The sequence below is a fragment of the Lolium perenne genome, chromosome 5, assembly GCF_019359855.2.
Source record: "Lolium perenne isolate Kyuss_39 chromosome 5, Kyuss_2.0, whole genome shotgun sequence".
Lineage (NCBI taxonomy): Eukaryota > Viridiplantae > Streptophyta > Magnoliopsida > Poales > Poaceae > Lolium > Lolium perenne.
In genome coordinates, this window is record NC_067248.2 from 239196853 (window position 1) to 239211711 (window position 14859).

Below are 14859 nucleotides of genomic sequence, written 5' to 3' on the forward strand. Positions count from 1 at the left end.
CGACAGCAAAGCGGCGGGGCGGCGGGCGGCAAGCGATGGGGCGGCGGGCGGCGGGCGGCGACGGGCGGCGGCGAGACGCGCGACGGCGACGGGCGACGCGCGACGGGCGGCAGCCGGGCGACGCGCGATGGGGCGGCGGGCGGGCGACTGGCGACGGGGCGGCCGGGCGACGGGCGACGGGGCGGCGGCCGGGCGACGGGCGACGGGCGAAGGGCTACGTTGTCCAGGGATTACGTCCGGGTGATTAGCGTGCGACGGGTGATTAGCGATCGGGAGTTGTCAGCCTGGCTGTTTTAGCGCTAATCGTGGTGATGATTTGGAGCGTTAGATGTCCATCTGATGGCCGTGTTTCGTTGGTTCTGCCCCCTCTGTGCTTTTTTATATTGGTATAGATTCCTTGATTGATTCTCAGGATTCACGGTAAAAAAAAAAGTAGTATGATTACGATGACATGTCATCTTGATTTCTACATGATCAAGGAAGTATGTGATTGCTTATAGCAAGTCTATTGTAGAAGTTTTCCCAAGAGGTTGAGGTCAACAACTAATTTTCTAACCAAAGAAATCTTTGAAAAAGTTCTCCATGATTGCAATGACATGCCAGGATTTGCCGCTATGATCCCAATGACATGTCATTTGAATTATAAATCATTAAACAAATGCTACATTGCTCATAGCAAATACACTGTACTATTCTTTTTTTCAAGAGGTTGAGGTCAACCGCCAATTTTCTAAGCAAATATATCTTTGGACTTTTTTTTTCTAACATTGCAATCCTGAAAATCGAACTGTCTATCTACAATAGCCAATAGGATTATAAGTTTTGCTCTAATATGCGAGGCCATGAACTCCTTTCCGAAACTCCCCGATTTTAACTTTCCTAGATACTCCCTGACAAATTGGAGTATACATTAGCAAAACTTTATCAGGGAATATTTTTGTTACTTAATGATATTAATTTTTATTATCCATTTTTTTGTATATTAATGATCAAAGTAGAAAAAATTGATTGCGTCATTGACTCGTTCTCTTCATAGTAAAAGTTGTTCACAATATGAACCAGAAGCTTATAATGTACAAACCATTTTCTTTAATCACAAAAATAAGAAAAATATCTGAAAACATGGCGGAATTTTGGCTCTAGATGCATACTAATATGGTGAAAAAATATTAAAAAGTTAAGATATTCTTTCCAATATATATGTCTCTGTTTTTCATAAGTGCAAAATTTCATGAAGGACACATGTTGTATCGTCGGCGAAAATTCTAAACCGGGCGCTCTGATTTTTGTTTTGTTTTGGAGTTGGAGCCATGTTGCTTCACACATGCCATAAAACTCTTCTTTTCATGCAAATTTGCATGCACACATAAGACATGTACATGTAATTGTGTATTTCATTTGCAATAAAATATACTTGTCTATTTCTATTTAGATTTTTTTTTTACTTTTATGCTCCTGGGTACCTGCCGAAATAATAGGCGCATACAAGATAGATCTATTGCTATCAACCAAGGTGTCATGGAGTACTATTTTAAGTTTTTTTTAATTATCGTGTGGTTATGATGGAGTACCATATGTTCAACTTCTGCAATTGTAGCATTTTGTTTTCATAAACCTCTCATAAGTTGACATTGTGCTACTTGTGTATTTGTTTGTTGCTGAGAAGTCAACAATTGCGGACATACGCAATAATCCATATGTTTTACGTTCAGTGTTTCTTCTGATAGAACTGCACACAGGGTACTCTCAAGTCTCACCCACGTCACTTGCGTGCACATGTCAACTTGTGATTATACTCTCCCTTATCTGAAAAATAGTACATGCAAACTAGCATTTCCCTTCTGACCGCAAGAATGTTTCTTGACATCTCTATAAACGAAATATTGCTTATTAATGTATTAGTACAATCTTGTCGTCATATCAACTGTGTCTGTCTGGATTCCCAATGTTCATGTCAAGTTTTCGTCATCATAGTGGATCACACTAATCTTTCTTCTTGGGGCCAAATTTGCATGTTTGTTCATTTGGTTCCTTTTTTGTTTCTGATATTTCAGAGGAAAAAATACACCAGGATAAATGAAATGAATATATATGTAGCCTGCTGATAAATTTTATTTTTTACAAAATAGAAGTTTCATTATCTGGCTTCTTTCCGCGCCATCGAAGGATGCATACAACCGGCTATTACAAATATGATGATAAAATTCGACAAAAAACGAAAATAAAAGAATAAGGGCACGCCACATCAGTTTGCCTTTTTGTTTGAACGAATGAATTTCAGAGGAATCATTCACTAACTAAATTCCTTCAGTACCCGCACAACTTTTTTTTAAAGAACATTTTTTTAGATTATTTTTGAGGGATCATAGCTCTTTATTACTCAATAACCAAGGGTACAATATCTGGAGGATTAAGAAGCCACAAGCGGCGACCTTGTACTAAATCCAGAGAGCTAAGAGCTAGATCATGGGCATGCCCATTAGAAACTCTATTTTCATGAATGAATCTAACATCCATGAACTCAGCACTACGCTTCTTTATTTCACACAGAACACTACTAAAGTTTGGATGAAAGTTTTTCTTCAAGGCAGACACTACTTCTTTACATTCTGAAACTATAACACATTTGGAAATCTGTAGATCACTAGCCAACATCAATGCCTCATGGCATGCAATGGACTCCAGAGTGGCAGGATCCACAATACCCATACAAGCCAGAGTTGAAGCACACATAAAATGTCCATCCACACTACGGCAGATTGCCACCACCACACCACGATTTCCAGATCTCGCAACTGCGACATCAACATTAATTTTAACATAATCAAATAGGAGGAATCCAAGTAGGCGCTCTTAACCGTTGAGGTGTCCCCATCATCGACCTGGTCTGAGTTTTAGCACCTTGATTATTCAGTTCGTTGTTGCAATTTTCAATGAACTTATAGATCGCAAACGGACTTTGGAAAATCTCCTCATGGATGGCCTTCCTTCTTGCAGTCCAAATAGTCCATAGGGTGATAACACACTTTACCAGCCGAGAATGGTTTAAAGATTCAATGAGAAAAAATATCCACTCTTTAGCATTACTGCATTGATTAATGGAGATGTGTTCAACTAGTTCTTCATCCAACAACGCCCACACACTCTGTGCCATCACACAATATATCAATGAGTGCCTCCAATCATCCAATGAAGCATGGCAAAAACAACATTCTGCCATATTCCTATGAAATCAGATTGATCTAGTAGGTATAGATTGGCGGTACAGTCTCCACAAAAAAACACGTAATTTGTTTGGGACCTTCACTTTCCGCATCTTGCACCAAAGCTTTCCGTCTGCTGATGAAGATGAACTCGATTGCCTCCCCTCGAGCCAGTCCTCCTGTGTTTTTTTTGTGTTCACAAGAACTCTATATGCAGAGCGGACCAAAAAAGGCGAGACTTCTCAAAGTGCCATGCCCATAGGTCCCGTGATATCCATAGACAGAAAATGTTGTTGAAGTACTTCACGCTTCCAAGATCCCGATGAATGATCTAATATTTCCGAGACCAAAGTAGGCGGATTGTTTGTGAGAGCAACAAAAGGCCGAAGTCTAGAACTTCGAGGTATCCAATTGCCCTACCAGATTCTTGTACTTTGACCATTACCAATTCTCTTGAAAACTCCTAGGTTCAAAGCTTCTCTTCCCTCTAATATTGCTCTCCATATCTGGCTTGGCCTATTGCCCAGATTCGCCTGCATCAGATCACAACTTGGGAAGTATAGAGATTTTAGTATTCTGGCACTCAAAGAATTGGGTTCTAACAAAATACGCCAAGCTTGTTTGGCAAGGAGTGCCATATTGAACAATTATGTATCACGAAATCCGAGCCCACCCATGAATTTGGGCATAGTAAGTGTATCCCCAGAAAACCAGCAAGGCTTCCTTTGTCCATGTTTACTTCCCCACCAGAAGTTTCTGAGCAGCGCATCATTTTTTTTTTGGCATAACCCTCTAGGCAGTTTAAAACAGGACATCGAGAAGGTTGGGATAGCATGGACGATAGATTTAATCAAGACTTCCTTCCCTCCAACAAATAGGATTTGCTTAATCTAACCTTGAATCCTTTTCCAAATTCGGTTTGTCAAGTACTTAAAAGTACCATTCTTATTAGTACCCACATGTGTCGGCATGCCAAGATACTTACCAGATAAGCTTTCATTAGGTACTTGGAGCAGCACTTTAATTTCTTCCATGATTACAGCTGGGCAACCTTTGCTAAAATGAATAGAGGACTTGTCCCTATTAATCCGTTGTCCTGATGCCCTACATCAGATATCAATAACCTTATTGATCTCATTAGCCCCACTCAAATTTGCTTTGAAAAAGCAAGCTGTTTGCGAAAAGAAAATGATTGACTGGGGGTGCTTGGGGCGCCACAACGATGCCCGATAAGTTTTCATTCCCTCTCCTCCTCAAAAGGCAAGAAAGACCTTCAACTGCTAACAAAAGTACGGTGAGATGGGATCACGTTGTCAAATTCCTCTGGATGGCTGGAAAAAATCTGTGCTCTCTCCGTTTTACTAGCACAGAGAAAGAAATCGTAGAGACCAACTTCATAACCGAATTGACAAAACCTTGATGAATAATTTTTTTTAGGGGAACCTTGATGAATAATTGAATACCCAATTTTAGCATGACCGCACAACGGAAAGCACAACATGTGTGCTCGACGAGACGACATTTTGGTTGGGCCTCAGCCCAGTATGTTAGCCACATATCATTACGTATTTTCTTAAGCCCAGCCCGGCCTGGCCCTGTTCGGTACCGCAGGCTCAGCCCGATCCACACTTCCCTCCGCTCCTCCCCATCTCCTCGCCGGCGTCGGCCTCCGTCGATGCCGCCTCCCCTCTCCACCAACCCTCAGAGCGGAGGCGGCGCCGGAGCGAGGGGAGTGACTTCTCCAGTCGCGCGCGCTTCCCTCGCCCCTGCCCCTGCCCCTCCCCACCCAGCGGCTGGACGAGCAGCTGGCATTTTGAAAATGCGCTCGTCTCGGGTCGCCGGCCAGATCGCCGGACCGCGTAACGGGTAATGCCTGCATCCCGATCACCCCTCATGTGGCCCTCGTCATTCCTTGGTACTCGCTGATTGTCTAGGTTTCGCTGGTGTATTCGTATCTGTATTGGCAATTTGGTATTATTGCTGCCGTGTTCGGATGATGGGGACGCGCTCGCGCTGAGGACAGTCTTGCGCAATTCAAATGCGGAATTTCGTTTATTCGCGCTTGAATCCGTAGAGGTATTGTGATCTGGTGGATCGACGCTGAATGTGGTTTAGTTGCTGAAATGAGGCCAACTGCCTGGGAACTGGAGTAATCTAACTCGTTGGTTGCCAAATCGTGCTGTATTTGTTTACACAAATCTTTTGCATTTGCACTCAGATTGGCTCTTACGGCCTCAGTGAGCTCAAGCAGTTCAGTTTGGTCTCGCAGGACCGTAATCATCTCAAGAATTTTAGCTTGTACATCCACACTTATCAAACAGAAGGAAAAAACACACACGACTAATGGCGTTAGCAACTGAGTGATTTGGTCACACTTAGGCTCACAATTTCTTATATGAAAAAAAAAACGCATGTATTATATTTATGGATTTACTTTAGACATGTGACGTATGAGAACTGAAGGGGAGCCTTGGCGCAGTGGTAAAAGCTGCTGCCTTGTGACCTCACGGGTTCAAGTCGTGGAAACACCCTCTTGCAAATATCGCAAGGAAAGGCTGCATACAATGATCCAATGTGGTCCGACCCCTCCCTGGACCCCGCGCAAAGTGGGAGCTTCATGCACCGGGCCTTGGGTATGAGAACTCCGATGCTACTTTGTTTCATACCTGATGAATCAGTGGCTGGACTACTTGATTGCTAACTGATGTTAATGCGCTGTCAAAAGCTTTATGTGGACTATATAATTCTGGATTGTGAATGGTACTGCCTTGTCGTCTAGAGATCTTGTACATCCATCCATCCTTCAGCTTGGTCCTTGGAACCTATTAATACAGAAAAGGAATATGTTCAGGACTGGTAACGAAATGCTATTCTCCTGGAAACAACATGCCTGGTTTCGCATACTAATATGGGGATTGTGCTCTTTTGTTGGCATTATTTTATGTGTGGCTCATTCTTGCATATATCGAGACTGGGGGAACATCCTAGCCTTCTTTGTGCTGTTCTATTGTGTTGCTTCTTTCTTGGAATGGCAGTAGTGTAAGTGTAGTTAGTAAGAGTAAACTGTTCATTGGTAGAAGGATGAAGAAATAACTATTTTGTTAATAAAGATTTTATGCCCTAATTAAATCGAAGAAAATTAAGCTCGGATTTACTATATTTTGAAAAGCGATGTGTATTTGTTATCTCTAAAATTCTTCCCTTTATGAATATATGGGTTGATGTCGACTATTCAGCAATTCACAGAAACTGTTCCCCCTAGATCATATCTGTGAACCCCATGGTTGCTTCAGATTAAATACTAATGAGCTAGCTATGCATCTACGCATATGAGTCGAGTGCTGTTTTCTGGCTCCCCTGGTTCCCGTGTGATTATGTGGCTATGTATCTATCTCATAGTCACACCTATCTTTTACTATTTTCTTAAGTAAAATATGAAATTTCAGCTGCGCCTACCTTCTGCCACCAACACCACTCTCCTTTTGGCAGTTGAAGAATAGTGCAGCAACTGGTGGTCCGAGATTGTAGAATGCTGAGAAGTCTCTGATGTTAAAATTTGGCCGCCATCCTGGTGCATAAACTGTTTGCCGTGCTTCCTGTTTGAATAGCACAAAAACAAGCCGATGAATTCCGGCAGGTGGCCGTGGAGCTTCATAGGGAACTATTTCATTGCCTGAAACATTGTGTATTCTATATTAGACATGCTTGACTTGATTTTTGTAAAGTTGGAGAATAGATTTGACCATTTCAAATTACAGACTGTCATTGTTTGAATTAATTTGGATTATATGCTCCTCAATGTTTTGACAGATATTTCCCGTAGTTCAGTGGCAGCTCAGCCCTGTGCTGCCTTATTTATTTACCTTCCCTCAAAATTATATACCTAAGTATACCTAATGTGGGTCTCTGCAGACAGAAATATCGTGCCAAATACCATGTGCTGCATATCCACCATAATAACCAGGCAGAACATAAACATATTAAAACTGAAGATTGATTATATGTAGGTGAAAATTTTCCACTGACAAGCTTATGAAAAAGGGACATAGATAATTTGATTGCCTACACTAATTGTGACAATTCCCTCAGATTAGTAAATGTGTTGGCTGTGGCATGTTAGGGTACTTCTGTTTAATCTGTTCTAAATGTTTTAACTTGTGTTTAAAATTTTAAAACTCGTTACTGAATAGTAGAAACATGTATCTATCTACTAGTCTAAGCCAGATAAATAGGTTAGGCTAATTTGTGGTGTATGCATTACTGAAGATATATTTGGCTGCTAAAGTAGTAATGTGGCTGAGTCATAGTGCTTGTATTTTTTCTGTGGACATTGGCAATAGTATTTTGTGATAGCCATAACTATGTTTTGTCTACTCATGCTAATAAGTACTTGTGCGCTAGTAGGCAGCATCTTCAATGGGGTATAATGCACTGCAAAAACTGTACAGCTTGGTATTCTAAGCGGGATATTATTCTAGTGTTTTGGTTTTAGTTTGAAATGGAGGTTAGCATGTTTGGAACATCTGAATTATGTTTGATGAATTTGGAATATAGGTGTATCTTGTATTTCTGTGGCCCCACACATAAGATACCGTTGGTCAAACATTGTACACTGTCTAGCAGTGAAGCAAGTAACGCTTGTCCATCAACTTGGTTTCCAGTTGAAGACTCGACAGATTGACAAATATCAACAAGTGGGGCCTACAGAAAGTTACACGGTTTCAGATACTCAACTTGAGGTGCTGTTGGGCAGGCAACAACCGTCCAACTGCTTAACCTGCATCCAAAATAGGTGCAGTCACATATTATGGCAGGGTCCACCCCTCTTTCTAAAGTGCTTTGCATTTGTTTCACATGTATGTGCATTTGACATGTCTCTGTGTAGTTTAGTATTCAGCATACTTGAAAACTACCTAGTCTTCATTCTTCTTAGTTGCTGCAGTGTGACCTTAAATCCAGAAAAACAAGAAGTATATGGATATATAACCAAAATACCTAGTTAAAGACAAAGAATCCCAGCATATGGTACATTAACTTGTTAAATGAAATGCTATGCAGATGTTAGTGACTGATAGTAAATGTAGCACCCATAGCAATCTTGAACAACTACTGAATTGATCATATTTTTTAGTTCAATAGATGCATTAATTTTCTAAAATCCTCGTTGACATCTTTCCTTGCAAAGTTTTATTCTTCTGGGAATATGAACCATGGATGCAGGCTTAGAACTATAAGATGTGATGCACCCTCTTAAACTTGCTGATTTCCTTAACATTTGCTTTCAAATAACTGATTCCTTAATATTGGTGTCTAATATGAGTTGTTGCATAGGTAAACACACTTTGCAGATTTCTACCTTAAAATCTAAAATGCTGCCAGCTACAAAAAATAAGCCACCAAGCTTGCACTGTAAACATGTTACTTATCATCTTCAAAATTTATGCAAACATCATTTTTTAGCAAAAGAGTTTACTTGATTATTCCATAAAAAATTACAGGTATATGCTTAGTCCACAAAATGATTTTGTGGAACACATCACATTGGCAACAGCCGTGTTGCTCTAATTACTTAGTCACATCTCTATTTTCATTTTTTTCCATTTGACATAATTTTTTCTACCTACTTATTACTTAGTCACATTGACACTGTGACAATTGAATAAGCTCAGGGACCTGCACAGTTATGTATAATTATTCCATTATTAGAGCTTATGTTAGGTGTTACCCACCAAAACGTGCATCTGTTGCCTCAGGGATGTCTGTCACCAACCTGTATAAATCAATTAAGAAGAAAAGTAAGCAAGACAGCACCTTTAGATCTTTTATCTGTAACATAACTGCTCATACATGATGCAAAGTAAGGTACATAAATGGTAAATCCTGTTAAATTAACTAAATGTTCACGTATGGTCAAATTGCAAGTTTCTGTAAGGAGTTGAGTTGTGCAAACACAGATCAGATTAAACTATCAATTACATGGTATTTTGACAAATATTTTTGTACCAAATTCTTAATAGTAAGTAGCCTGAGAGAACTTCACCATTCAGCCAAATTAACAACTTGTTGCAAATAGCCAGCATGTTTTATCATACCAACCTATGGAATGCTGGTTGGTGCCAAATTCCATATTATTTTGTAATAAGAAAGTTTCCTAAAATCTTCTGCTAGCCTTTAGCTTCTAAATAATCTTCACCACAGAATATTGACACTTATAAAGTAAAAGTTCCAGTTTATTCTGGTTTATAAACAGAGAAGGAACCATAGTTGTCAGTTAAATATTAATAAATGTTTTAAGCAATATATCTTCTACCAGTAAGCATTCGTCGGTTCAAAAAACCATTAAGCATTGGCGGCATAGTGCCACCACTTTGGTTTGTTCAAGATTCCCTTTGAATGGTAAGCATCACATGACAGCCTTATAATGCTTATGTTTTCCTTAACTGTATTATTTGGATCACATGCATGTTTAATGTCATTTTCAGTTAGATCACATGCATTTTTTTCGTAACTTTTAAAGTCCTTGAAGGCTAAAATATTTTGTTGGAGAATGTAGAAACTATTAAGATAATTAAAAAGCAGCACTATTGGTTATCTAATTTTCTAGCTACCAAATATTATCAGTTTGAGAACTAAAGGGAAGTTGATAAGAATGATAATCTGAACAATTCTTAGCTTAAGGGAATTATGGTGCTAGAAAAGAATTAGGTTACCGCAGAAATGGTACTTTCTTACCCAATAGCATATAGAACAAGAGTTCTTCAGCTGTTGATGTATGGAAAAGAAACACCCCCCTCCTTTTTCGAGAGGGCTGCATTCCAATCCTGCAGGTTATCTAAGTAAGGGGTTCTTGAACTATAAACATAAAAACAATGTGGCAAGTAGCACTCGTATGTTTTTAAGTAATTTTCATTACGGAGATTTATGAGAGTACATATACAATACTTGTATAACAAATATAATAAGCTCACCAATGCAAATATTCCCGGTATTCTGGTTTGCTTGGACTTGGTGCATCAGGATCCACCATGACCTTATAAGAGGTAAGTTCTATATCTTAGCATTTAAATGTATATAAATGGGCAGTTGCATACCTAATAGAAGATCTAGGACACAACTCTACAAAGCAAAAGAAAAAAAGGAAAAAAAAAGAGAGCAAGAAAGGGGAGGGGGTCACTTATGTACTTTTCCATAGAGGGTTCGGGCAAATGATTTGGATGTTGAATATTCCAGACATTCTAACTAATTTATCTGTCTAGCTGTGTCTATTCGGTCAAAGAGGGGATGTTCATAGCAGCAACCATGCAACTTTAATAGAAGAGGACTTCAAACTCCATTCAAGCAAAACTGACAGCTCAGGGTCTCAACCTATCCAATATTCTTATACCATCGATGGTAAAAAGCATTGATGTACTTGATCACTACCAACAGGTTATTAGGTGATACTCTTTGCATAAGCAACAAATACTATCTGGGGTGGTGGTCTAATTTGTTATCGCAATAATGTTCTGTGTAACCTACATGTCTGGTGTTTTTTTTTATAAAACATCACCTCTGGATTTCTACAATAGCCTATATTTGTGCTTAAGTTTCTTAAAAATGGAGGTTCCTTTTGAGTAGGAGTTGAAGCTATTTTCCGATGAAAGATTTTGTTTGACACCTAACACAATGCCCGAAAACCTTGTGCATTATACAGACCATGATTCTACAATATAGTGTCACTTACGAGTGTGTAGAGCTTCGTCCGGTCAGGACCTTCTATCTCAACCTGGGGTGCATTGAGCACAGCAGATGCTCGTAACCCAGTGCCATTTGTAATCTCCTTCTCACCATAATTAATCCTCATCGCGGCTGACTTCACGAAAGGGTCCAACACATCACCAATTACCTGGCTCAATGCCAAAGGATCCCTGCCTCGCGACATAATTCAGTACTATTACTGAACTGAAGGCTAGATGAGAGGATTTTACTGACGCCTTGGTTGTGGTCGACTAAGGGTGGGAAATATTCAATATGGTGGAGGCTAGCCAGAAAATTTCTGTGTGCAAGAACAGAGTAGTTCGACGTAAATTTATATTAGGAGCGAGGCATCCACCTTTATGTTCCCAACATTCCATTGTGCACTATGAGCCAATGGAATATAACTTTTCATATCATATTATTTTCCCTTAGCTGCTTCTCTATTGCATGGAAATGTTGAGCACCTATCAACCTCCAGATGGCCTAGTTGTAGGTGTGGCTGTATGATCTTTGTGAATGGCTTCTAAGGTCAGTTGCTCCTGCATATATTCTCCAAAGATCTGGAGGTATGCTTAAAGCTCCAAGAATTAGCCTCCCCCGCATGGCGCCTTGCCTGAGCTAGGACAAAGTTTTGCTACGAGTCGTTTCATGTTCAACGATACTTCTGTGAGTGGTGAGCACTCAGCTGTAGAAAGAATATTTCGATCAACATCAGGATTCAGGAGGATGAAACCTGGGGAGGTAGAAACATGTCATTAGCAATGTTCCCTTGATGGCAATTGGAGTATCTAGTACTTCACCCTTCACCCTCAGGGAGAAACTATTCGCAGGACCTATCCTACCAGACCATTGTTTATGTGTTTATATCCCTTATATGCTAGCTGGGTGTAGTCACCTACCGGGGCTTCTTATGGAGAAACAATTAGAGGCTTCATGAGTGACAATATAATGTTCAAAACTTCAAATCTTTGCAATTAGATGGTGGCCATCCTTGTGTTCTTGAGAATAGCAGGTTGTCTCGTTGTGATTCATTTTCAGTAAACTTGGACCTCCTTTGACTTTGATATCTTATAACCAGATTAGGAAAGCTAAATATTTCCTATATTGGGATAACATGAGTAGCCTCCTTGACTTTGTGAGGCTGGTTAGTTCTTGTACGCTATATTGCTGGGTACTTGGAAACTGGCAAGTTTTGATCAGGAGGACAAAGTAGTCAAAACTGGCAACTGCTATGATCGATACTTGGTGAAAATTTGACGTATTTTTTTTTTACTTTGGAGAACTGGTTCTTCACTCATCTCTGACTTTTCTCATTATGTTTTAACCAGAGGTATTGCACAATCTAATATAATGGGTTTGGAAAACCTATATTGACCACTTTCATTGCTCAGTTAACTCGATGAAAAGTTTAAGACTGTCTTCTACAAGTTTCCATATTGAATATATTCAACTGCTTGATAAATTAAGACGGTTTCTGGTGAGCATGGGACTATAATGTGATTCTTGTCAGTGGCCGACCTAGAACTAAATTCACCAGGTGTCCACTTGCCTGTCACTGTTTGTAGCTCCTTAGACAGCAGATGCCACCCATACTACACATTCTCTGTTACATTGATAAATAGTTTTACAGGGGTGTTCAGTCCAGTGCACCCTGGTGGCATAACATAGGTCCGCCCCTGATTCTTGTGCAAGAACTTGAAAAAATGGCATATCCTTTTTTGAGCTCCGATAAGGAAACAAAATGTCCATGTGCATAGTTTGGGAGGAAATTATTTCCTTAACTAAAGCCTAAGATCTGCTCACTGGACTTTTAGGGTGTGGGGAAACTGCTCGCTAGACACTTCCTGTGAAAGATGGCAATCGCACAGGACTTCCACAGTTTGATATTTTATCCCGTGGTATATTTTCTTACAACAGCGATGTTAATCTGTGATATCCCTACATTATTGAAAGTCCATGTAAGATATAACTTTTTAATGTATGTTATACCATCATCATGTACTTATGTTTGGCTGCTTTCCATGAACACATAATACACAGCTGTACAGGATCATTCATACCCGAATGGGAACCAGATGAGCATCTCCTGATTCAAGTTGAGATAGGTGCTATCATTCTACGGAGGAGCTGTACCAGTACCTGCAAGAATACCACATGCAGCTGTGTCGGCTCTCCACATAAACATCAATATCAGCTAATAAGGAGCACCATGAAGAATCCATGCAGATTTTCAGCTGGTAATAAAAGTTGGGGACCATGGCTGCTACATTTTGAACCCTTTACTCGGCATCAACTTCAGAATAAGTGCTCCGTACTGTGCTAAACCTTTTCTTTCCCCTTTTCTGGTCATGCATGCGAGATAATATTAGGAGTATTGGTGTACAGGAACTAACAGAAACTCTACAGAAAATAAGTTAAGTCTCTAAAACTCCTAGCCAATACCTTCGTGCCAATGGGGCCTTAAAGAAAGCATGTGGTAATTTGCAAAAAAGAAGCATGTGGTAACGGGTATACCATCAGTCTTCCAGGAAACATAAGTGCATGTATTACCAAACTACAAACTACCAAGAGCTTGAGAAAAAAAAGATCGAGGCAAATAGGCTAAAAAAAGGACACTCAACCTAGTATTTCTTTTGCCAATATTTAAGTGATGCAAATTGGTGTTTCCGAAGAAACTTGTTGACAAGGAAGCTAGCTCTTCCCGTGGTACGAACTGCTTTTGACATTTGGATAACTACTTTTGCACGTGTACTGATACAAAGTTTGTTGGGGACATGCTAATATACGGTGAGATCATAACCCACCTTTTTTATGTATAGGGAATATACTCAACATGTCACAATCTTGTTGGAATAAAGGTACAGTCGTGCAGATCAGATGGGCATCTCTTGCTAGCAGAAAGGCAGAGAAGATCAACTTTGAATTGCTGAAAGTTCTTGCATGACAATCGCAGGCGAAAAGGCAACAAGGAATTTCCCTCCACTGCAAACTACCTACACCTGACTTCCGTGGACAAACTATTGCCATGCATGCCATTGCAAACCCTCTCTGCTGCCTATGGTCCCTCTAGATTGTTCGCGGTCCAGCTGTCAACAGCACTAAAGTTCATCTAATCCAGGTCAGAGCTGAATCTATTCTAATGGAGTGCAATCTTATCATTTGGCAATCTGCATCTAATGAGAATGGAGGATGTAGCTTATAGCATATATGCTCTTTCCCTAGGTATTTGTCATGACGGGCTACAGTGCGGGCATGACTGGATACAGTGGCAGCAATGGGCCAGGAAAAGTAAATCGGGGTCGCGGTTGACTTGACGGCTTTCTGATGGATGGGTCCAGAGAGACTTGGGTTGGTGGGGATTTTATTCTGTTATTATGCACTAATGACAATGGCAAGTGGGCCCAGTAGTGGTGGAATAAGACTGATTTAAGCTAAACTGCTCCTCTTGTTTCTCAAGTGACAATTATTCTCTCCAAATGTTTATCTCCTTTCTGGCCATGAGGTGATCATAACCTGTGGTACATTGCTCTAGCAGCTTATGCTGAATCCTGTGGGGGTACTCTGTGCTATTTTTTTTTTTTTTTTTTTTTTTTTTTTTTTTTTTTTTTTGCTTTCTAGGAGCTTGCAGGTTTGACTTGTGGCATTTGTTTACTGGTTTCTCTAACAATCTCAATCAATTCATTCTGTTTGTAGAACACAAGGCGATACCCTTATCAGTACACCTGATTCATGCAGATGCAAGAATTTGTTGAATCTCGTGAGTATACTGCAGTGTACTCGAGACAAGCTTAAGTGTTGATCGGATATTTGGATGGATTTAACAGTTCAAGGGATTCGAGCGGCCGGTTATTGATTTACGACTATATAGAATTCATCTGGAGCCGTCATAGATGGATGGGATTCAACCATGGACCCAGAT

At 40.1% G+C, this 14859-nt stretch overlaps 1 protein-coding gene and 1 long non-coding RNA gene across 8 annotated transcripts; one reads left to right on the forward strand and one right to left on the reverse strand.

Moving 5' to 3' along the window:
- Positions 1-4780: 4780 nt before the first annotated feature.
- LOC127302392 (uncharacterized) lies at positions 4781-14438 on the forward strand. 7 transcript variants are annotated; one of them, XR_007852878.2, is made up of 5 exons: positions 4781-5069; positions 12981-13353; positions 13760-13798; positions 13894-14058; positions 14163-14438. It is a non-coding gene; the product is annotated as an uncharacterized lncRNA (long non-coding RNA). The 7 variants fall into 7 exon arrangements; XR_007852876.2 differs by adding an exon at positions 12755-12838 and having other exon boundaries at positions 4783-5069; positions 12981-13177; positions 13760-14058; XR_011745702.1 differs by having other exon boundaries at positions 4784-5069; positions 12981-13251.
- LOC127302393 (protein FLOWERING LOCUS T) lies at positions 5354-11402 on the reverse strand. The gene is made up of 5 exons (XM_051332844.2): positions 10927-11402; positions 10172-10233; positions 8933-8973; positions 6660-6876; positions 5354-6025 (listed from the first exon to the last, which is right to left on the reverse strand). Exons 1-5 carry the CDS (start codon positions 11122-11124, stop codon positions 6007-6009), a joined length of 537 nt encoding a protein of 178 aa, XP_051188804.1. The 5' UTR covers positions 11125-11402; the 3' UTR covers positions 5354-6006.
- Positions 14439-14859: the final 421 nt, after the last annotated feature.